Source organism: Chiloscyllium punctatum, chromosome 11 (genome assembly GCF_047496795.1).
Source record: "Chiloscyllium punctatum isolate Juve2018m chromosome 11, sChiPun1.3, whole genome shotgun sequence".
NCBI lineage: Eukaryota > Metazoa > Chordata > Chondrichthyes > Orectolobiformes > Hemiscylliidae > Chiloscyllium > Chiloscyllium punctatum.
The window spans coordinates 26726617-26751702 of record NC_092749.1 but is presented as its reverse complement, the minus strand read 5'-3'; the positions used below and the strand labels follow the sequence as shown (position 1 = coordinate 26751702).

Here is a 25086-nt window from a genome sequence, read left to right as displayed (position 1 = left end):
TAAACTTTTTAAATCTAAACTTGACATTGAATGCTCACAGCTCTTACAGGATAAATGGATTCAATCCATTAAATGAATGATATAGTCCAAATTACACAAAGACAGCAATCTGGCCAAGTGTTTAGTTGCTATGAAATGTTGACAGAAATACATATTCTTACACATGCTGGTTCCTGAAAGACGATTTTTCATTTGGACATTTGCCCACATGCTTAACTGTAGTCTAGTGTGTTGTAACATTTTATAACACAATTACTATATAGTTAAACATTTCTGTATTTTAGAATTAAGGTGAATTTCTAATAAGAGAACAAATAAAGAGAGAAAGTAAGTTTGAGAAACATAATGCATTTAAAAAAAAGTTTAAATCTGCACTTGCTAATGCAATATTGAAGACACATTATCTATACTCTCCAGTTGTTGCACTCATATCTGACACATAAGATGGTTGTGGTTGTTGGAGGTCATTCACCTTAACTCCAAGGCATCTTTGCAAGAGCCACTCAGGGTGCTGTCCAAGACCCAGTCACCTTCAGCTGCTTCGTCAATGACCTTACCTCCATCATAAAATCAGAAATGGGAATGTTTACCGATGATCGTACAACACTCTGCACCATTCACAAGTTTCAGATGCTGAAGCAGTTAATGTCTAAATGCAACAATTCCTGGGCAAGATTTAAGCTTAAGATTATTGTGGTGCTGGAAAAGCACAGCAGGTCAGGTAGCATCCAAGGAGCAAGAAAATCAATGTTTTGGGCAGGAGCCCTTCATCAGGAATGAGGTTGAAAGCATCGGGGGTGGAGATAAATGGGAGAGTGTTGGGCTGGGGAGAAGGTTTATCAAATTGATTCCTGAGATGGCAGGACTGACATATGAAGAGAGACTAGATTGATTAGGAGTTTAGAAGAAGGAGGCGTCATCTCATAGGATAAATTTAAGAAGGATGATCCCAGTTACTGGGGAGTCTAAAACCAGGGGTTATGGTCAAAGCTCATTTAAGTCTAAGATGAGAAATTTGTTCACCAGAGAGTGATGTGTCTTTGGAATTTTTTGGCACAGAAAGCGGGAACTAGGTACTGAGTTGCTTGATCAGCCATGATCACATTGAATGGCGGAGTAGGCACAAAGGAACAAATACCCTGTATGTCCAATTTTCTGTGCTTTTACTTTCCATTTAATTGGAATATTTCTTCCAAAATTGATCAGCTGTGGGAATTTAAAAATTAGCAAAGAAAAACCCATGTCGAGTCTCCATTTTAGATCAAGTTTATATAATGGGTATAATTTAAAATGGTGGCCTAATTTTCTACTCCGTCCTCAGTGTACTTATGGCACTATGTTGTTCGAAAGATGATAGTCCAAAATTGCTCTTGAACACATAGTTTGACATACAATGAGTAAACTGGACACCTTATAAAAGATAGAGACAGAAAATCTGAGGCTTGACCACTAGATGGGTCCATTGGAAAACTGATCAACTTGAGAAATGCATCTCTTTCTTGTATTTTCATTCATCAGTTCTAAGGAGGGAAAAAAAACTGCATCTGATATAATATTTTCACGTTACTCATGTACAATGAAATGAGGAAGTATGAAAAATTGGTGAAAAGTAGTGAAATACAGTGAGGGTGCAAGTAGAAAATAGCCTTAAAGTGGACACACAGATATGAGGAACATCCAATTGCTTCTCCCACTAAGAAAATTGGCCTTTGTCTTTCTTTTTTGTCACTGGTTATTCTTGCACTACTGAGTGAATATTTTAGCTGTTTGTTTCGTACTAATATTAATTACTAATGATCACAGCTATCATCAGATTCTGAAATACTTCATACTTGACCATAGCTATCTGGTGGGTGGAAAGCTGCAGGTGTGGAGAGGTGGTCACACTGGCGCACAGTGAGTCACAAGTTGCATTGTACATATTTGTTACTTTTATGTATAGCATTGAAATGATTTTGTGCTTACACTAAAATAATCTATGGGGTAAGAAATACTCTAAAATGTTATCATTGGATAAATTAGTACTTTTGTTGTCTGGCCTTCAAATCAATGCTGTTATGTATCATCTTGAAATATTTTGTGCATTTTTGCCTGTTCTACAAATAGTTAATTTACTTTCGCCATTCCATCTTTTCAAACTTTTTTGTATCTAAACCACCTTGATTTTCATCAGCAGCAGCATATATTTGAACAGAATGGTTCTCCAAGACAGTTCATCCCTTCAGCCTACTCCTCAATTATTCAGATAGCAAAAACTATTTCGAACACATCTTTAAAGCAGTCTTTGGCAAGAAAAATTTAAATACTCCAAGTAAATGCAAAATATTGTGAATGCTGGAAATGTGAATTAAAATCAGAAATTGTTGGAAAAGTTAAGCAGGTTGAGCAGCCTCTGTAGAAAGAGGATCAAAGCTAATATTGGATGATTTTATTGTCATGTGTATTTTAGTGAGAAAAACAGTAAAATATAGTGAAAAGCTTTTCCACTGCTATATATACATATATGTATGTCATATGCTAAGTAATTGTGTTAACAATACTTGCAGCATGTTTCAGTATCTGGTGTTGCTAATAACCCTATATAAATAATTGAATGAGTGAGGACTGAAGACTGAGATTTCTGAATTTTTCAAGTTTACTTGTGTCACTGCTCTTCTGAGTGGTGATCCACATTAAGAGACTGAAGACTTTTAAGAATTTCAAAAACTGTATTGAGGACAGTACAAAGATGCAAAGAACACAAGCCTTTTTCTGATCGACCAATGATCCATTCAGTGCTACTTCCTGTTCTTGTCTGGAACTCGAAGATTTAACATGTTTTGCTTCAATTTCCATCCTTATTTCACCTTCACATGTTCCATCTGACTATTTCCTTTCCTCCCTTCCTTGATTTCACAGTTTCTATTTCTGAGAATAAGCAGTCCACCAATATCCATTCAAGTAACTCCTGCAGTTTTCCCGACAAAATCCTGCAAGGATTCCTAACCATAATCCCAGTTTCTGCATTTGTTCTGATGATGCCACCTTACACCAGGCTGCTTCCTTTTCATTTATCTGAAGGTTCCCCTCCCCCTTATGATTGACTGACTGGGTTTTCAGCCATGTCTGACCCATCTCCTAAACTTTGACCCTCGTCTTGTCCCTTCCTTCTCAGAGCAATATCAGGGTTCCCCTTGTCCTTACTTTCTGCACCTCTAGTCTCCACATTGAAAGGATCATCCTCCAAAATCTCTGCCACAGCACCTTCACTAATGGCATTTCACAGGGGCCATTTCTGCTCTGACACCTTGGTGCAGTCTTCCATCACTCCTAACACTTCCAGACTCCCCCATGGCACCTTATTATGCAGTCAAGGAAGATGTAACACTTGCCTTTCATTTCATCCCTTCCCATTGTTCAAGGTCCCAAACATAGCTTCCAATTGAAGCAGCATTTTACTTAAACCTTTATCAAACTAGTCTACTGCATTCACTGTTCACGTTATGGTTTCTTTTACATTGGCAAAACCAAATGCAGATGAGGTGCCTGCTTTGCAGAATACCTCTGCTCTGTCTGTAAAAGTGACTAACCTTCCAGTTGCTTGCCATTTCAATAAACAGTCTTGCTCTGGTGTTAATATTGCTCTTCTGGGTATGCTTTAACATTTAAATGAATCACGATGCAAGCTCAAAGAGCAACACATCAATTTCTGCTGATGCACTTTACAGCCTTGAGGACTCAATATTGAATTTCATAACTTCAGAAACTGACTGCATTATGTCTGTTCTCCAATTTTTCTTACATTCTCTTCTCTTAACCCCATGTCACCACCAAAACACCCCACACCCAGGGACTTGGCTTGTTTACTTAGTAGTTAGAACCCATTCTCTCCCTTTCATCCATTTAATGTATTTTTCCCTTGCTTTACCATTAGAAACCCATTGTCTTTTGCACTGGGCCTCTATTTTTGTCAAAAGTACACAGGAGATCCCCATCAGCATACAAACATGATTCCATACAGGGGTAATTTTAAAGGTCCGTCATAGGAACATTTCCTGTACTTATGAATGGCTACTTTACATTGTTCTGCATTGTATTTCAACTTGCGTACAAATCAACTTGTGAAAGGACTCAAGAATGGAACAAATTTGTAACCTGAGAACTGTCAGTATTTTTTTTAAAAATTCCAATACCTTTCAGTTCTGAAAAAGCCATTCCCAGACTCAATGTTAACTCTGTTTCCCTTTCCATAGATAATGCGAGACCTGAATGTTTCCAGTAATGTGTTTGATATCAAAAGAGAAAATGCTGGAAAATCTCAGCAGGTCTGGCAGCATCTGTAAGGAGAGAAAAGAGCTGATGTTTCGAGTCTAACTGACCCTTTGTCAAAGCTGACAGTTGGTATTTGAGAAGATTTTCTTTTGCAGTTTCTAAAAAGTCAGTCAAGACTTTATCTAATTTGCTTAAGCTCTTCAGAGAATTCCAAGTTTGTGGGACCATTCAATGTCTCGCATCGACCAGTCATCCCAAAAATAAGTTCATATAGAAAGTACATTCAATTTGACAAATTTTGACAAGGTGCTACAGCATACTTGGGATGTTCCTTAAATCCCCTTCAATGTACCTCTAATTGGGTAAGTTAGTGAGAATCTCTTTTCAGCAAAATGCTTGGGTGAGTTTCTGAATTTTATTAATAAAGTATCAAATTTATGGCATTTGCGTCATGTGAACTACAGGCTAGGTTTATGAACCAATACATTAATGTATGATTCTCTTGTATGCCTACAATGGGCTAGGGTATTTGTTCATTTTGAGAAATGATTCATGATATGAGGAGCCCTTTAACAAAGCAAAGTAAATGCTGAGATTGATTGGAATGGGAAAGAAATGAAAGCATAGTCAAATTTGTCTGAAGGTAAGTGAGAAGTTGAATGTACAAACACTTATCATTTCTATTGTCATGTTTAAGAATGGAATGCGACTGATATATCTTGAATAATGTTCTTCAGGCTCATACTTCCCTCTAATACTGCTAATCCATCATTTGAAACCAGTTCAATAATGCCTCACGTTTCACGACTGCACAAAGCCTCAACTTAATATTGTAGAATGTTTACTTCAAATCAAGTAATCCAAATTAAGGATAATCATGTCAAAAGCTACTGAATTGGTTGTAGTATATGGGTGACCTGAGAACTTGTAATTTTTAATCATTTATTTCAAAGTATCGAAATGGTTCTGAGCTTAAATTTTAATCAGTGTTCAGAAGCCCATGAACTTAACTAGTATGCTAGTTTTGCAGCTCTTTGGTACTAAAATGTAAATGTCCTTTGTTATTAGATCAGTCAGCTCTTTAGTTTAAAACTACTGAATTAAAGTTATTGTTTGCAGGATTACTGTTTTCTGCTTTATAGAAAATCTGTACAATTAATGCATTAAAATCTGTTTTCAGCTTTTCCTTCCTATGTGTTCTAGTTTGTTTGACTTGGTTATTTGATGTTGATACCAATGTAATTTTGAAATATATTTAATTATATTTTGCTGTTTGATAGCTGCAAAGGTTTTTCTACACTTGAAGAGTCACTCAGAGAGTAGCTCTTTTTCTCAGTCAAAGATAAAGTGTAAAATGTACCCTTTTACAATAATAGTTAAAATAATGCATCGTCTGTGTTCAGTAAAGCCTATTAATTTGTGTTGGCCTCTGCTAGAGTGACAGGAGATGTAAACTGACAACAAAAGAGCTACTCTAAGTATGGCAAATTGAAAATGTCACTGAAACATCTCCATTACAGGTAGTGAATGCATGGAACCTTGCTTGCACATGTTGTACGGTAGACTTCATAACTTTTCGACTTTAATGGATACAGTGTTCTGTATTAGTAGGATAGTGTTTCAGTTAATGACCATGATTTATCATGCCTCCTGGTAATCTCTCCAAGTGGTGTAGGTTTTCAGTGATAAATGAACATAATTTGTAATCTGGAAAATTCTGAATTCTGATTTAAAGCATGCATTCATTTTTTACATCTATACTTATATAGTAAATTATCTACCCACCCCCACTCCAAACCTCATTTGTGGTTGCATGAGCCACAGTAATTCCTGGGTTCATCTTTCATCTTACAAAATTTTAAACTACTTCCTCTGTTTTATCATGTGGGTTCCTTGAGAAAATGGAAAAACTGTTTTTCATTATTAATAAATAAATGGCCATAACTTGATTTTGTTATTGTTCATTTGCTTAGAGGCATTTCATGTACAATGCACAGTGATGGTAGGTTAGAAGTAGCAAAGAAAGTTGCTCCAGTATTCTGGTTGCAATTTCAGTTTTCATAACCCCAATTGTTATGTATATTTAATACTAAAGTTTAGCTGAAAATCAAGATAGTACATATCATTATTTCAGCTCTGGTTAAAAGCAACTATATTGTCATTTCATTTCATATATTTCTTGCGAGACATTTTACCTACTTGGTGAATTGACAAAAATATATGTTAATGGTCTATATCAAGAAAATTTATGGATGTGACATGATTGCATTTTTTTTAGAGTACCAGTCGTGTTGGCTCAGTTACAGTTTGTTTCTACTGAAATTCATTTCCATAGTTATCAACAATAACACTTTCACAAATAGAGCTAGTTCTATAATTTTTACTCAAAATAAAAAGTATTCATTATTCAAGTGTAGTAATATTCAGTATTATTAATAAACTAGAAATGGGTTTATTCTGAAAAAAAGGTTAACTGTTTTTGCCTCCACCTTTATTTTAACCCTCAGTAACTGAAAAGATTAGTCAGTTTCTTGATAAGTTAAATAGTGTTTAGTTTATGAAAAGTTTTAAAATGAGCCAGATATTCTTATGTGCCTGAGGTAATGGGCTCCAAGTACCAGACACTCTACAGCAGCCAGAATCAGTGAAGCATTTTCTGTTGTTATTAGTTTTCGTTTTGAGCAAAATGATTTTGCATTTAGAGATCCTGGAAACTAATTTTTGACATAACTTGTGTTTACCACCCCTTACTGTTTTCCACTTGTTCCCTAGTTTCACTAGGGTTGAGATGAAAGAACCAGCACAAACTTTTTTAAAAGAAAGCTCTACCTTGGTTTATTTGTAATCTGGTTAACTTCTATAGAGAATAGACAGAGGATTGAGTACCAGGGTTCACAGATACAATTAACCGTTTTTCTTCTATGCTTTGTTAGTTTGAAGTGTTGTGCTCATTTGTGCATTTCAGAGAGGTTCATGTGTTTAATATTGGATTGGTTACTCTGTTTTTGGTTGAGGAAGGGTTATTGGTCAATAGAATTCTTTGGTGCACCTAGATTAGGTAAGCATCAGTTTAACTTTATATCTGTAAACTGGCACCTCAGACAATAAAGCACTGTCTTAGTATACTGGATTGTCAGCATTGATTATGTAGTGAAGTCAGTGTGTTTCTCTGCAATGAAATGTGTTGATATTTAAAATAGAATTTTTCTTTTTGAAAAGGGTACGATTCATCCGTTCCACAAAACACACAGATCTCTTGGTGGAAAGTTTACCCAAGAATTTCTGCTGGTCTCAGCAGATAGACGGGTAAGTACTATTTTTAAAAATACTTGTGCTTAGTCATGATGCTTGTGTTGATTTAAAATGTTTATCTCTTGTAATTGTATAGGTTACAGGACATGTTTTCAATAATAAAATTTTACCCAAAATAGAAAACTTTTTTGTTTGTGAAACCTATATTGATTAGTGAACAGTTTGGAATGAGAGACTATGCTGTGGCCCAATATACCGGCCACTGCAGCGGACAGCTGGAACTGACAACTGGAAGCGGCAGATACAAGTCACTATAAATGCCGGAGGAAACATCACAGAAGCGCTTCACAGGAGGCTCCCAAGCACTGAGGATGTCACCTAGACAGGGGACGAAACGTCTGCAACACAAATTCCCAGCTCGGCGAACAGAACCACAACAACGAGCACCAGAGCTACAAATCTTCTCCCAAACTTTGAATTTACAATGATGTTAAGAAAGGAGTTCCAGGATCTTGACCTAGCAAAAGAATGATGATGCCTTTCTCAATTAAAAGGATGTGTGACTTTAAGGGGATCTTGCAGCTAGTGGTGTTCCATGCATCTGTTGTACTTGTTCTTCCAAGTTTTGAAGGTGCTACTAAAGGATCCTTGGTGAGTTGCTGCTGTGAATCAAGGGTATAATATACATAGCTGCCACTCCGCATCAGTGTTAGAGGAAGTGAGTGTTTAAGATAGAGATGGGATGTCAGTCAAGTGGGCTGCTTTATCCTGAATGGTGTGGAACTTCTCTCATGTGTTTTTGGAGCTGCACTTACCTAGCCAAGTGAATAATAATCCATCACACTCCTGGCTTGTGCCCAGATGGTGGACAGGTTTTGGGGAATCAGGAAGTGAAGTATTCCCTGCATATGATTCAGTAAAGTTCCTGGTTAATGGTAAGTCCTAACCCTGAACAATACTATTCTGGTGGTTTCAGCAATGGTAATGCTGTCTAATGTCAAAAAGATACGGTTAGATTCTTGTTTGATGAAGTGTGAGATTCATGTAAAGATGTATTTGTTTTTAAAGAGTTTAGATTTTAAACCAGTGGCATATGGGCATTGGATTATTTTGATGAAGGGGTTTAAGAATTACCTGGGTCAGTCTTTGCAGGTTTGTGATTTAAAACCAGTATGCTTTCAGAGAATAGGTGACTGCAAAGCCTCCTGCAGAGGTAACAGAAGTTCGATTGTGCTGTGGTGATTGACAACAAGAAGAAGCTAAGATGAGCAAGTCTTTAAAAACCTAGTTAAAATGCTTTTGGGTTCAGTTTGAAGGAGATCTGCCTGAATCAAATGTAGTCTGTCGCAGGAGAGGAGATTATTCAAATGAGTTAATGGAATGTTACCTCTGTGAAACTGCATGGTTTGTGAAATTTCCAGGCCATGAATGTTTGGTTAGAACTCAGCAGACAGTTAAAAGTCTAAGAAGCTTTTGGTGTATTCCAGGAGAAAATATATTTCAATGAAGAAGCAAACTTAGAGAAAATATCTCTGGATTTTGATTAACTGTAAAGTGATAGTTTTGGGGGATAGTTGAGGTTTTTGAAATATTTTAATATGATATATTTAGATAGCTTGATTTGTTTTATATTATTTTCTTTTATAAAAAGATGTCTCTTATGTTTAAAAAATCAAATCCGTAGCCTTGTGAATTTGTGTTTCAGTAAAAGATCACCATGTTAAATAAAATAGGAAAAGATCAATCTAGCCATATCATATTCTGGAATCTGATTTGTCCAGTAGTGGCATTAGCTGGAATCATAATACCTGTTTACCATGGTCATTGCTAACTTCTGCCTTGTATATGTTGGGTAGGTTTTTCAGAGTCAGGTGAATTACTTGATACAGAATTCCCAGCCTTTGATGTACTTTTGTAGTCAGGGTATTTAAACAGCTCTGAATATGTGTTGCTGGAAAAGCGTAGCAGGTCAGGCAGCATCCAAGGAACAGGAGAATCGACGTTTCGGGCATCAGCCCTTCTTCAGGAATGAGGAAAGTGTGTCTAGCAGGCTAAGATAAAAGGTAGGGAGGAGGGACTTGGGGAAGGGGCGTTGGGAATGCGATAGGTGGAGGGAGGTCAAGGTGAGAGTGATAAGACGGAGTGGGGTGGGGACGGAGAGGTCAGGAAGAAGATTGCAGGTTAGGAAGGCGGTGCTGAGTTCGAGGGATTTGACTGAGACAAGGTGGGGGGAGGGGAAATGAGGAAACTGGAGAAATCTGAGTTCATCCCTTGTGGTTGGAGGGTTCCCAGGCGGAAGATGAGGCGCTCTTCCTCCAACCGTCGTATTGCCATGGTCTGGCGATGGAGGAGTCCAAGGACCTGCATGTCCTTGGTGGAGTGGGAGGGGGAGTTGAAGTGTTGGGCTGGTTGGTCCGGGTGTCCCAGAGGTGTTCTCTGAAATGTTCCGCAAGTAGGCGGCCTGTCTCCCCAATATAGAGGAGGCCACATTGGGTGCAGCGGATGCAATAGATGATGTGTGTGGCGGTGCAGGTGAATTTGTGGTGGATATGGAAGTGTCCTTTGGGGCCTTGAAAGGAGGTAAGGGGGGAGGTGTGGGCGCAAGTTTTGCATTTCTTGCGGTTGCAGGGGAAGGTGCCGGGAGTGGAGGTTGGGTTGGTGGGGGGTGTGGACCTGACGAGGGAGTCACAGAGGGAGTGGTCTTTTTGGAACGCTGATAGGGGAGGGGAGAGAAATATGCCCCTGGTGGTGGGGTCCGTTTGGAGGTGGCGGAAATGACGGCGGATGATACGCTGGACATGGAGGTTGGTGGGGTGGTAGGTGAGGACCAGTGGGGTTCTGTCCTGGTGGCGGTTGGAGGACGGGGCTCAAGGGCGGAGGAGCGGGAAGTGGAAGAGATGCGGTGGAGGGCATCGTCGACTTCATCTGGGGGGAAATTGCGGTCCTTGAAGAAGGAGGCCATCTGGGTGGTACGGTTTTAAACAGCTCATCCACTTCAGTTTGTGATCACTGGTTACACTCAGGAAGTTGATAATGGTGGATTCAGCAATGGTTAATTCAATTGAATGTCATGGGGAGCTGATTAGAATCTGTTTTTTTTTATATATAGAGTAGTTCCCTGACATTTGTATAGTGTTCCTGTTACTTGCCACTTATCAGCCCAAGTCTGAATGTTATCCAGATATTGCTGTGTGTGGGCATTCAATCCTTCAGAGTCTGAGGAGACTCAAATAGTACAAAATCCAATGTGCTCATCCCAAATATCCCAAAATCTGACCTGAAGTTGGAGGGAAGGCCATTAGCAGACCTGCTGAAAAATGTTGAGCCGAGAATACTACCCTGAAGAACTCTTGTAATTTATATCCTGACAGTGAGATGATTGGTCTCCAACACCCACATCCTTTTTCCTTTGTATGAGATATAACTACAACTACTTGAGAGTTTTTCCTTTTATTCTTATTGGGCATGGGCATACCTGGTTGTGTCAGCATTTGTTGTCTGTCCAGAGATGTCTTTGAAAAGATGGTGGTGAGTTTTCGTTTTGAACTGCTACAATCCATTTGTTGAGAGTGTGGTGCTGGAAAAGCGCAGTAAGTCAAGCAGCATGCAAGGAGCAGGAGAATCAATGTTTCGGGCAATTGATGAAGGGCGTTTGCTCAGAGCGCTGATTTCTCCTAGACCTCACATGCTGTCTGGCCTGCTGTGCTTGTCCAGCACCACCCTCTCAACTTTAATCTCCTGCATCTGCAGTCCTCACTTTTACCTGACATCTGTGTGTATCAGTAGACCCACAATGGCATTACTCAGTTAAGTACAACCTTGATGTCAAGTGCAGTTACTCTAATCTCCCCCTTTGGGTTAATTGTGTTGATTTGCATATGCAAAGACTGTGAACAATGTCACTTAGAAGATCTTAGAATCACTACAGTGTCCATTCAGGCCATTTGGTCCATCAAGTCCACACTAACCCTCCAAAGAGTGTCCCACCCAGAATCCCCTACCCTGCCCGTGTAACCCTGCATTTCCCATTGCTAAGTCACCTAGCCTTCACATCCCTGGCACACAATTTAGCATGACCAATTCACCTAACCTGCACATCTTTGAACTGTGGGAGAAAGCCTGTGCAGACACTGGGAGAATATGCAACTCCACACAGACAGTCACTTGAGGCTGGAATTGAACCCAGATTCCAGGTGCTGTGAGTCAGCAGTGCTAACCACTTTTAATTCCCTATTCTTGCTGTAAGAAGTAATGAAGATATTGAATTGTTTGATCATGACTAATTGTGTTTTTAACAGTTGTCCTATGACATAATTACAAGTGAACAATCTTTTCAGCCTGAAAAATTAATTTTGTAAGTGAGAGTCTTATTCCCTCAGAAGAACATTTAGATCGAGTTGTTGTTTTTTTTTTGTTTGAAGTTTTATATATTTCAGTTTCTCCATTACACCCCATATAGAGTCCTGATCTTTTGTTCACTTGCTGTGCAGTGATTAAGATATTTTTAAAAATGAATTTCACTCCCTGCTTTGTTGTCGGAGAATTCTTTAGTGTAAGTGGCTAATCAATCTACGTGACTCTTGCTTTGCTTAAAGATGGCTCCACATTCAAAGTCATGCAAGAACAGAGAATCCACACTCAAAATCTGATTCATTGTTGACCACAAAATCCAGGTTAAGTTCTCAAATTAGACATTGGGATATTGTATTTACTAGCTTTGTATTTTCTGCTTAAAACATTATAAGTGTACAGTTTTAAATTGTTTGAATGCTCCAAATGTGATAATTGCATTTTTCATCCTTGTGAAAACATTTAATACTGTACCTGAAAGGTCAAATTGGTTTTGCATATATTTGTAGTGTATAGCTGAAGGTTTAGTAGAGCATAATTAATGATATTTTCATTGTCTAGTAATTCCTGATACAATATACCAGTAATTATCAAGAAACAGCAAAACCTTTGAATGTGTTTCATAAAACTAACGTAATTTATCAAAAATTAATCTATCTCAGCAGATTACAAGGTTTAAGAACTACTTTTTAAAATTCCCTAGGCATATACAGATTGTGATTCAGAAGGTACAAGACCTTGTACGAATTGTAGAAAATTGATGACAGTGAAGGCATTTGGCCTATTGTGTCTGTATCAGATCTACATTTGGAATGTGGATGATTGGACAATGATTTCCCTTCCAATCAGTTGAAAACTAATTGAGGGCACTCTTTATGTGCGAGGAGAAATGTCCCCAGTAGGTGACTGCAGCCCATGTATGAAATGGTGATGACCTTCTAGCCACAGGACTTGCCTGTTACTCTTAATACTGGATTTGAACTTTTAAATAATCACCTTCTTAGTTCTTCTCCATGGTCATCTTACAATTGCTTCCTAGTTCACAGCTTGTAATTTCATTCCAGCATCAGGATCTGAACCTTGGAACGTAAAGGTTGTCCTTAAGTGTTTCTGATTGTGGCTGGAAACAAATCACACCAGCTCTTGACAGAGAGATGCACTTCTTATCCTTTTCACTGCTATCACCTGTATACATTGCTTGACATTTGTCAGTACCAGCAGTAGGTCTTATAACGCTCCCATTTGACTGAATCTTAAATTGAAAAAGTCTCTTTTACACATTGTCATTCCACAATATATTTGTATTGTTTATTTTCCATTGTTTATGGTCACTGATATTGTGCTTAAACTAAATGTTCTATTCTTTCCCCATGGATAAATTCCTGCTTTCTCATGGCAGTTCTATCTGACTGGTTTGGTCTAATGAAGTTAGTCAGTGCAGACCCACAGGCATGAATCCATATCCTATCATTTTATACATTACAACTGAAGCTGGAAGAGTGCACTATTGCTCTGGCCCCAATGCTTCATGGGTCATAACTTAAAATAAAAATACTCTTTCCATTTATAAAAAGTGACCAATTAAATGCCTTATTTATGTTAAATTTTAAACAATAAGAACCATCAACCAGGTTTCTTCACAAAACAGTAGATGCAATAAGTGGTTAAGGTACACAGTAATATGGAGTTATAAATGCTTATTCCTTTAAATATCCCCAAAACACTCTTCTGGGGAAAAAAAACAATAAAACTGATTTCTCTGCAGAGATTGTCTTCTCAAAAAAAAAATACTATACTCAAAATGTTATTTTTTTAAGGAGAAAGGATTAAGGGTGGACTGTTTCAATGTCTGTCACTCTGATGCCGTAGCCCAGCAAGAGTCTACAGCAAAGAAAGCAGTTATCATTAGTCTTATGATGTCCAAAATGCCTCATTTAAAAATCCACTATGACTTTTCAACAATCTCTTCGAAAGAGACTATTCTGTTTTTCGACAAAACCTTTAAGTAATATATTTCTCCACACTTCTTTAAATCTTCAAAGAAAATATGCAATATGAAGCATCTTTGTTACGCACTGCTGCAAATTAATACTTGAATTGCTGCCATTTTCTTTTGAAAACGTTCGATCTGCTGCCCTGAATTGTACTGATTCGAGTAGACAATATATTTTAAACTAAGATCATGAGGTGATTTGTATTGTTGCCAGTTGCATTCAGCATTGACCAGCGCAAATGAGAATTCAAATTGAGTGACTTATTTTCTTCACCTCCCCATTCAACTTTCTAATTTTCCTGGCTAAATGAAATTCTGGTATGTGCAGATGGATTTTCAGTTTAAAAAAAACTGCCCATGCTTTCAACTGGTGTGCACATCAAAAAATCCATCTCATAAAATTTGAAACAATCAGAAAATCCACTTCTGCTTGCTTTACTTTAAGTTCATTCTGTTCATCTGTGTCCAGTGAATGCAGTACGTACATCGTCCTCACGCTGGTTGTCTGACAGAATGTTAAGTGTGAAATGTTTTCAGGCCATCCTTTAACTAAGTTGAACAGCAGTGAAGTAACTTTTGTCAAACACAAATGACAAGGGTCAAAGTTCGTGCAAGATGATGCTCTCTGAATGTTTCAGTGCTGTTAATGCACTCTCTCTATTCCACAGTCATGGAAGATCTTGCTCTTTGGATTGTTAAACTTGATTTGTACAGGCTTTCTTCTGATGTGGTGCAGCTCCACAAATAGTATGGGTAAGTAAGAACTTTGTATATTCACTGACTTTTGCGTTTATTTGTAAACAGTCGCTGACATTTGTCATAAGCTCGTACAGGAAGGTTGGAAGAGATAATTTTTCCAACCAAGGTGAGCTTTGAACCTATATTAGCCCAGCTTAATAAATCTATCCAAATGTTCTCATACAAGTATTGTTGGATAAGATTCACCAGAAAAGATTTTTATTTTCTTTCCTAGCTCAGAGAGGCTTGACCAATTGTAATAACCCATTGTTTCATTTGACCGAACATAGTGACTCAAAACAGACTGAGGATTGAATATATATTCAAGATCTGAATGGTGCATTGCTAATGTTAAGTTTTTCCTACTCTTCTTACTCTAGACTGTTAAGATAATAGTCTGAATTGCATTGCTTTCAAGAGCACTTTGAAGGTTTCTTCAACTTGTGTAATATTAGAAGAGAAGTAGAGTTTCTATATGATACAAACTGAGGATCAAGGAAGTGCACATCTGAGACAATAGTGCAACATTGATGGGAAGGTCTAATGACAATGTGACAAATGGACAGCGCATTTTCTATTGCAACCTGTTATCTGGGCAAGCACCAATAGCATGGTTTAAAAAGATTGAGGAATTTTGAGCACAAGTTGTACTTGTAACTGCAAGGTGTGCATATTTCTCAATCTTTTAAGTCTGTCCGTCAAATCTGCTGACTAAAGCAAACGTAGCATATGTAAGAGGCTACACTTAAAACTGATGTGAACATCCTGCAGTTGTTTGTCCACAAGTCACTTCATATTGCTTCTAGGTTTTTAGGCATAGCAAGAGTCTGTAACTTTTCTGATCTTTTAATTGCAATTTTGAAAAGGGTTTTTAAAAGTACTTCTCCTTTCTGAAACCTATCCTGCATTATCTGTTCCTTTTGAATGCATTTTTATAGAAAAGTATAAGTTACTTACAAAACAGAGAAACTATTCCAGTTGCAGGTTCTTAATACTATGTGAATATTGGTTAAATAGATTGAAACATTTGATCTTAAGACTAGTGGAAGAATTGTACTATTCTAGCTCTAACATTTCTTTCAGCCCCTGTTCCTTACATTGAACTGTGACTCTTCATTCATATTTTAGGCTTAGATGTATTCTGATGATATTGGGAAGTACTTTACTGTAACTTTACATAAAAGTAGGGAGCAGCTTTGGATGTGTTTTTGGTTGAAATGAACATTTGCTGCGAAGGAAGAAACTATTACAGATTATGACTGATTTTTTTAAAAGTTGTAGCCACACCCAGGTAAATGTAGTACAAGTAGGATGGGAAAGCAAGTGCCTTTACCCTCCTCCAAAACTCAGGAGTAACTTTAGGCATAAACATTTTAAAGCAGATCTGTTTGTTCAGTGAGAGAACTTTTATTCTGTAGTCCATTAGAATAGTTACTGAGTAAGCATGTTCTTTATTAAGTAGGATTTGACTAGTCTTTAAAACTGATTTTAACCACAAAGTAAAGAAGGTAAATTGCAATTTTGAGTCTTTCCTACTCGTCTTACTCTAGACTGTTAAGATAATAGTCTGAATTGCACTGCTTTCAAGAGCACTTTGAAGGTTTCTTCAATTTGCATAATATTAGAAGAGAAGTAGAGTTTCTATATGATACAAACTTAGGATCAGGGAAGTGCACGTTTAGTTTATCTTGACTTTTGTTAAATTTTGCATAATGAGAAAAAAAGTGCTATAATATTGTCATTTATTAGCGATTCAAGTGGCTAAAAGTGAAGTTCAAACATTGTGTTCATACCAAGCATTTATCTGAGATATTATAATGCAGTGCTCTTATTACTGGATTAGTAATCTAGAACCCTGAATGATAAGCTTTCTAATCTCATTAGAGCAGTTGGAGTATTTAACTTCAGACTAATAAGATTAAAACAGCGAAGAACAGTAAAAGTGACAACGAAGTTATGAAAATGTAGATATTTTAACAGGATTCTTTAGGAAAAGAAACCTGCTGACATCGCCCAGATCTAATTACAGCTCCAAAGGCACTGAGGAGCAACTAGAGAGGGAAAATAAATTTTGACCCTGTCAAATGCCAAGAATCAATTTTTTAAGAACACATTCTGTAGCTTTTTCATATGTAACTTTTATAACAATTTAAATAAATGTTCATCACAATCATGAATGATGAATGCAGTTTATAGAGCCAAACAGGAAAAGTACCTTGTTAGGGTATATTGTGATTCCTGCTAATCATTATTAATAAATACAAACAGTCCTTCATATCTTCTAGTACGAAATCTTTTTTTTAGATGGTACTGCTTAAATGTTTTTGCCTAACTCAAATTTGATGCAAGAAGGCATAACTGTTGCTGGTAGCAATTAGATGTGATTTTTTACTGTTCAGAAGTACTTGAATTTGTCAGTCATAATGTCAACAGAATTGCATATTTCAACTTGGTTCCAAGTTTTTTCTCATCATGTATTGGCTTTGTAATCTTATGCAATATTGTATCCTAGCTAGAGTGAGATTCATTCAGCACAGATTGCTGATGTTCTTTGTATAATTGTAACTATTGTGAATGCTAGTGGTCATCAGTCCCTCTGGTTCCTGGGCAGATGAACAGCTGATGTGTGAGCAATGTAGAGACATAAGACTGGAAAAATCAGGCTATGTGTCTCTATTTCTCTGCAGTAAAGAAACCAAAACCTGAAGAATATTGGTTGCTTTCTGTAAGCAATTGCTTTTAACCAGTAACTAAGAGACTTTGTAATTAGTATACCAAACACCCTGTGCTTGCTGCTAAAAAGTCAAACAGTTCAGGAAAAAGATTGGAGAACAGAGGATGTTGGGAAGCAAAAGGAACATCTTATCAAATCCTGTGGATTGATGTTGTTAACCGTGTTTCCCAACATATTTCTCTCCATCCATGAGTTGTTTTTTTGTCTGCATGAATGTAAGGTTGAAAAGGAGGTTTAGAGGTTCAACTAGTAGAGTTTTGTCTGCTAATAATTCATGGTTTTGTTTACCTGAGGCTCGGACGTATTTGTAATAAATAGCATTTGTTAAACACAAGAATATGGTCAATGTTTCCTGTTAACCTGAGTCCAGCAGACAGGTAAATTGGGAACTTTAAATACTTCGATTAAATGATTAACTTTTGTGGCAACCTTGGGTGTAGTGGTGGTTGAATGGGTTCACTTGCCCAAGCGGGTCATAACATTAACTACTGACTGAGCTGGTCGAGTGCTAAAGAGTGTAATCATCTGCAGTTGGTAGAAAGGAAACCGGAAAGAGGAGAAAACATACATGATGTTTTCTATGTCCATGATATTTCAGTGTACCCAAATTAATAGACTCCTTCTAAAAAGAATTCTGAAGCGAGGGCCCTCTGCTCATTTGTGGTTCACAAAACAAGTTAGGGAAAGTATAAAAATGAAGGAAAAGTATATTACTATGCACAAATGAGGGGCAGGTCAGATAATTGGTCAGAACATAAAGAACTGGAGAGAATGACTAAGCAGGAGAAAGAAATTAGTGTATGAGTGGATTCTGGGTAATCCAAGATGGAGGATGGGAAAAATTTCTGGCTGTAAGAGCTGCTCCTTTTTTTTGAGGTATTTTAGGTGTTGGAGGTGATTTCCTCGAATTTCAGGAGCATCAATTACTGTTTTATGCTGTTGCATTGTTTTGGTACGTTGGGGAAAAAAAAGTCAAAACAACAGCAGTTTAGAAGGGAGAAGAACAGACAAAGGAAGCACATGGTGAGGACAGTGCAGGAGAGAGAGAGAAAACCTGCACAGTTACTTTCTTTGCAGTTTGAATTCGTGTATCGCTGGACATCGGAGTGCATCTGGGAAAATTAACACAGTGAAATTCCCAACTAATCTTGGGGGAACTGATGGGCGAAGTTCACAGCACAGAATCAGATAAGTTAATTGTTGTTTTAAGTCTGTCCAAGAGAGAGGCTCCAGTAGTGGGTACAGTGGATTCTTTCTTGATTATATGTTTTGGAAAATAAATCTCTTGATTAAACTTAAAATATAAGCCATAGCTATTAATTTAACCCGTGGCAGTGTTTGTAGAGGAATAAGACAGTGTTATTTTTTGGGTCTGTAGATTGTGAAGGAGTAAAAATGGCCTTTACAGTGATTAGATTTGATTAGATTAGATTAGATTAGATTACTTACAGTGTGGAAATATGTACTTCTTGTCAGATGTGGGAGTTTAAAGAGAGTTTAAGGGTTACTGCGGATTATATCTGCCATAAATGCAGTTTGATGCAAATCTTATCAGATCAAGTGGATTGGTTGGAGAGACAAATAGAAGCGATGAGGAATTTGCAACAGCAACAGTATGTGATGGGTGGCAGTTATAGAAAGGGGGGAGTCTCAGATACAGTCACATAGATGGGTTAACTCCAGGAAGGGTAAGAGAGGTAGGCAACAAGAACAGGAGTCTTTTGTGGATATACCCATTTCAAACAGGTATGCTGTTTTGGAAAATGTAGGGGGTGATGGATTCTCAGGGGAATGTAGCACAAACAGCCAAGTTTATGATATTGAGACTGGCTCTAATGCAACGAGGGGTATGTCGGCTTCCAAGAGGTCAATTGTGTTAGGGGATTCTGTAGTCAAACGTACAGACAGACGTTTCTGTGGCCAGCAGCGAAAAAGCAGAATGGTGTGTTGTTTCCCTGGTGCCAGGATCCAGGATGTCTCAGAGAGAGTGCAGAATGTTTTCACAGGGGAGGGGGGCCAGAGGACATTATCCACATTGGAACCAACGACATTGGAAGGGAAAAGGTTGAGACTCTGAAGGGAGATTACAGAGAATTAGGTAGAAATTTAAAAAGGAGGTCCTCAAGGGTAGTAATATCTGGATTACTCCCAGTGCTACGAGCTAGTGAGGGCAGGAATAGGAGGATAGAGCAGATGAATGCATGGCTGAGGAGCTGGTGTATGGGAGAAGGATTCACATTTTTGGATCATTGGAATCTCTTTTGGGGTAGAAGTGACCTGTACAAGAAGGACGGATTGCACCTAAATTGGAAGGGGACTAATATACTGGCAGGGAAATTTGCTAGAGCTGCTTGGGAGGATTTAAACAAGTAAGGTGGGGGGCTGGGACCCAAGCTAGATAGTGAGGAAAGAGATAGATCTGAGACGGGTATAGCTGAGAACAGACGTGAGTCAAACAGTCAGGGCAGGCAGGGACAAGGTGGGACTAGTAAATTAAACTGCATTTATTTCAATGCAAGGGGCCTAACAGGGGAAGGCAGATGAACTCAGGGCATGGTTAGGAACATTGGACTGGGATATCATAGCAATTACGGAAACATGGCTCAGGGATGGGCAGGACTGGCAGCTTAATGTTCCAGGATACAAATGCTACAGAAAAGATAGAAAGGGAAGCAAAAGAGGATGGGGAGTAGCATTTTTGATAAGGGATAACATTACAGCTGTGCTAAGGGAGGATATTCCTGGAAATGCATCCAGGGAAGTTATTTGAGTGGAACTGAGAATTAAAAAAGGGATGATCACCTTATTGGGATTGTATTATAGACCCCCCAATAGTCAGAGGGAAATTGAGAAAGAAACTTGTAAGGAGATCTCAGCTATCTGTAAGAATAATATGGTAGGGGATTTTAACTTTCCAAACATCGACTGGGACTGCCATATTAAAGGTTTAGATGGAGAGGAATTTCTTAAGTGAGTACAAGACAATTTTCTGATTCAGTATGTGGATGTACCTACTAGAGAAGGTGCAAAACTTGACCTACTCTTGGGAAATAAGGCAGGGCAGGTGACTGAGGTGTCAGTGGGGGAGCACATCGGGGCCAGTGACCATAATTCTATTCCTTTTAAAATAGCGATGGAAAAGGATAGACCAGATCTAAAAGTTGAAGTTCTAAATTGGAGAAAGGCAATTTTGACGGTCTTAGGCGAGAACTTTCAAAAGCTGATTGGAGGCAGATGTTCGCAGGTAAAGGGACAGCTGGAAAATGGTAAGCCTTCAGAAATGAGATAACAAGCATCCAGAGAAAGTATATTCCTGTCAGGGTGAAAGGGAAGGCTGGTAGGTATAGGGAATGCTGGGTGACTAACGAAATTGAAGGTTTGGTTAAGAAAAAGAAGGAAGCATATGTCAGGTACAGACAGGATAGATCTAGTGAATCCTTAGAGTATAAAGGAAGTAGGAGTATACTTAAGAAGGAAATCAGGAGGGCAAAACGGGGACATGAGATAGCTTTGGCAAATAGAATTAAGGAGAATCCAAAGGGTTTTTACAAATATATTAAGGACAAAAGGGTAACTAGGGAGAGAATAGGCCCCTCAAAGATCAGCAAGGCAGCCTTTGTGTGGAGCCACAGAAAATAGGGGAGATACTAAATGAATATTTTGCATCAGTATTTACTGTGGAAAAGGATATGGAAGATATAGACTGTAGGGAAATGGATGGTGACATCTTGCAAAATGTCCAGATTACAGAGGAGGAAGTGCTAGTTATCTTGAAACGGTTAAAGGTGGATAAATCCCCAGGACCTGATCTGGTGTACCCGAAAACTCTCTGGGAAGCTAGAGAAGTGATTGCTGGGCCTCTTGCTGAGATAGTTGTATCATCAATAGTCACAGGTGAGGTGCCGGAAGACTGGAGGTTGGCAAACGTGGTGCCACTGTTTAAGAAGGGTGGTAAGGACAAGCCAGGGAACTATAGACCAGTGAGCCTGACCTTGGTGGTGGGCAAGTTGTTGGAGGGAATCCTGAGGGACAGGATGTACGTGTATTTGGAAAGGCAAGGACTGATTCGGGATAGTCAACATTGCTTGTGCGTGGTAAATCATGTCTCACAAACCTGATTCTGAGTTTTTTGATGAAGTAACAAAGAAGATTGAGGGCAGAGCAGTAGATGTGATCTATATGGACTTCAGTAAGGCATTCGACAAGGTTCCCCATGGGAGACTGATTAGCAAGGTTAGATCTCATGGAATACAGGGAGAATGAGCCATTTGGAGACAGAACTTGCTCAGAGGTAGAAGACCTTTGTGGTGGAGGGTTGTTTTTCAGATTGGAGGCCTGTGACCAGTGGAGTGCTACAAGGATTGTTGCTGGGCCCTTTACTTTTTGTCATTTACATAAATGATTTGGATGCGAGCATAAGAGGTACAGTTAGTAAGGTTGCAGATGCTACCAAAATTGGAGGTGTAGTGGACAGTGAAGAGGGTTCCATCAGATTACAACAGGATCTTGACCAGATGGGCCAATGGGCTGAGAGGTGGCAGATAGAGTTTAATTCAGCTAAAAGCGAGGTGCTGCATTTTGGGAAAGCAAATGTTAGCAGGACTTCTACACTTAATGATAAAGTCCTAGGGAGTGTTGCTGAACAAAGAGAGCTTGGACTGCAGGTTCATAGCTCCTTGAAAGTGGAGTCACAGTTAGATAGGATAGTGAAGAAGGTGTTTGGTATACTTTCCTTTATTGGTCAGAGTATTGAGTACAGGAGTTGGAGGTCATGTTGCAGCTGTACAGGACATTGGTTAGGCCAATGTTGGAATATTGCATGCAATTCAGTTCTCCTTCCTATCGGAAAGATGTTGTGCACCTTGAAAGGGTTCAGAAAAGATCTACAAGGATGTTCCCCGGGTTGGAGGATCTGAGCTACAGGGAGAGGCTGAACATGCTGGGGCTGTTTTCCCTGGAGCGTCGGCAGCTGAGGGGTGACCTTAGAGGTTTACAAAATTGAGGGGCATGGATAGGATAAATAGACAGTCTTTTCCCTGGGGTTGGGGAGTCCAGAACTAGAGGGCATAGGTTTAGAGTGAGTGGGGGAAGATATAAAAGAGACCTAAGGGGCAACATTTTCACGCGGAGGGTGGTACGTGTATGGAATGAGCTTCCAGAGGATGTGGAGGAGGCTGGTACAATTGCAGTCAGGTATAAATGGCAAAACTCCCACAGATGGAGTGTAGTTTAGAGAAAATGTGAAGTTGTTCACTTCGGCAGAAAAAAATAAAAAAAAGCAGAGTAACAAATGGAGAACGGCTACTGAGTTCTGAGATTGAAGAATCTAGGTGTTCTAGTGCGAAAGATGCAAACATTTGATATGCAGATACAACACATAATCAAGAAGGCTAATGAGATGCTATCGTTTCTTGCAAGAATGCATAAGTAAAGGCATCATGCTTCAGTTATACAGGGGACTAGTAAGACCAGATCTTGAATTCAGTGTGCAGTTTTGATCTTATTATTTAAAGATGCAATTGGATTTGAGGCTGGACAAAGAATGTTTACTATACTAATACGTGGAATGAGTGGGATGTCTCGTGAAAAGGATTGGGCAGACTGTACCTGTTTCCACTGGGTTTCAGAAAAGTGCGGGGGTTTAGATTGAAGTATAAAATCCTGAATGGTCTTGATAAGTTTGACATGAAAAGGATGTTTCCTGTTTAGGGTGACTCCAAAATTAGGGGACATTGTTATTTAAAAAAAGAATTGTTTAGGACAGAGATGAGAACTTTTTTTCTGAGTTCTGTGACTTTTCTCAGTCTGCCCCAGAAGGTGGTAGAGGTGGGGTCATTTAATATTTTTAAGACAATAGTAGTGTTAGAACTGTCACTGATTTTTCATTATTTTTATTCTGTTATCAATTTTGGTAGTGAACTGGGAATAGAGAGCTGAAGATGACTTTTGGATTTTGGAAAACCGCTTATAATAAATGCAAAGAAGAGACCAAACAAGTTTTTGTTTGTTTGTGAGACCAGGTCTGGAGGTTACTTGCAGTCTAATTATTGATTAAAAGGGTTCCTACAGACCCTCACAAGAGCATTGTGTTTAAACAATGAGCAGAACTTGGCTGTGAATGAGTTCAGAACCTGGGAATTGATTCTGGCATCTCTGGAAAAGACCCGATGTTTAAGCAGATGGCAGATATTGAATAGTAAATGAGGCCTCAGGAAGAGGGTCCATCTGCCATAATTAAAAAATTTTTTTTTAAATAGTGTTTTCTGAGAAGAATTGACTGCTGGTGACAGCTTGAAGTTTTGAAAGTTCCTTGCCTAATCTCCCATACTGGCTTTCTGAAGTTGAAAAGGCAGAAAGCTGAGTCAGAAGTATTACTGTCTTTACCTGAGTCAACTAGTAAAAGCAATTGAGAATATATCTATGCCTGTGAAGTAATGCATCGTGAAAACCATTTAAACTGGCCAGTTTTGTTATTTGCTTTTATTTATCCTCTAACCATATTTCTTTTGTCTGTCTTTTATATGAAAGGGGGCTGTAAACAAATGGTTTGGGTTTAAAGCGTGGCATTAATTAAATACCTTCTTATTTAATTTTTGTTGTCTGCTAAAACTATTGTATGTTTAGTAAAGAATTAAGTCTTTTGTTTAGGATACAAAATTGACAACTGGAATTAATTATTCACAAAGTTTGGGATTGTTTGTTCAAAAGTTAGAAGCCATTGGATAACTGTTGGGGTGCTTCAGATTTTAATTTTACTGTTCAAAGTTTGGGAGAAGATTTGTAGCTTGGTTGCTCATTGTTGTGGTTCTGTTCGCTGAGCTGGGAATTTGTCTTGCATTAATTTTACTGTTTTGCAAATATAGAGGTAGAAAGGGCCTGTTCTGTGCTGTATTGTTCTAAAGGCTGAAAACAAAAAATGCAGTAATTTGCTCGAACAAGTAGAAAGGCTGATTTAGTTTGGCTGTCTGTAACAGTAATAGTGGGGAAGTTCTTTATTGGGAAGAGATAAAGAGGTAATTGGAAGCAGATTGGAATGTGGAATTTGAAACACAAACACAAACAAATCAGGTAAGATATATCTGAGAAAGAGAATTTTTATTTGCAAAGATATTAAGGGATATGAGGTAAAGGGAGGTATAAGGGGTTTAGGCCAAAGATCAAGCAGGATCTCATTGAATGGCAGAATAGGCTTGAGGGGCTGAATAGCTTACTCCTCTCCCCATGTTCCTATTCATTCCCTCATCTCCTGATCTAATTTACTAATGTTTGTTGAACAGTATGAATTTCTTGCCTCCATCAGTCTTCCTTCCATTTCACAATTAATCCATTACCTTTTTTAGGAAGTGACTTTCCTGGAGCTGCTATGATGCTGAAGTGTGAAGAGATTACTTTCTTGAAAATTGCATTTTACGAATAAAACTTGGATTGTAAGTTTTATTTGTTTTCTGCCTGTTTGGTTCAGGAAAACCAAATCTCATCTAATAAATGAGGCTGAGTTATTATTTTAGCATAAAGCTGTATTTTAAATAAGAGTTCAAAACTCTAGGGATAAGTACTGAACTCCCAGAGATGTCACAGGTGTGTTGGTCTTAATAGAATTCCACCTTGAAAGCTTTTTTTTACATATTGAATGGAAAAGTCACCATGAAAAACAACATAAAGGGGAAAAGTACCTAATATTTACAATAATTGTCTCTAGACTTGTGCTTAATGTCCTCCTCAGAGCCTCTACATCATTGTTTGTTCTACATTGAATCCTGAATGTCTC

At 38.4% G+C, this 25086-nt stretch overlaps 1 protein-coding gene across 2 annotated transcripts in view; it reads left to right on the top strand.

The window, feature by feature from the left end:
- Positions 1–25086, top strand: part of slc30a6 (solute carrier family 30 member 6) — a 159878-nt gene that overhangs the window by 16763 nt on the left and 118029 nt on the right. Inside the window, exons 3-4 of one of the 2 annotated variants that reach the window (XM_072580531.1) lie at positions 7471–7557; positions 14515–14599. In XM_072580531.1, the coding sequence (XP_072436632.1) occupies positions 7471–7557; positions 14515–14599 (172 nt within the window). Of the gene's footprint in view, positions 1–7470; positions 7558–14514; positions 14600–25086 lie in introns of those variants that run through there. The other variant, XM_072580532.1, reaches the window with a different exon arrangement.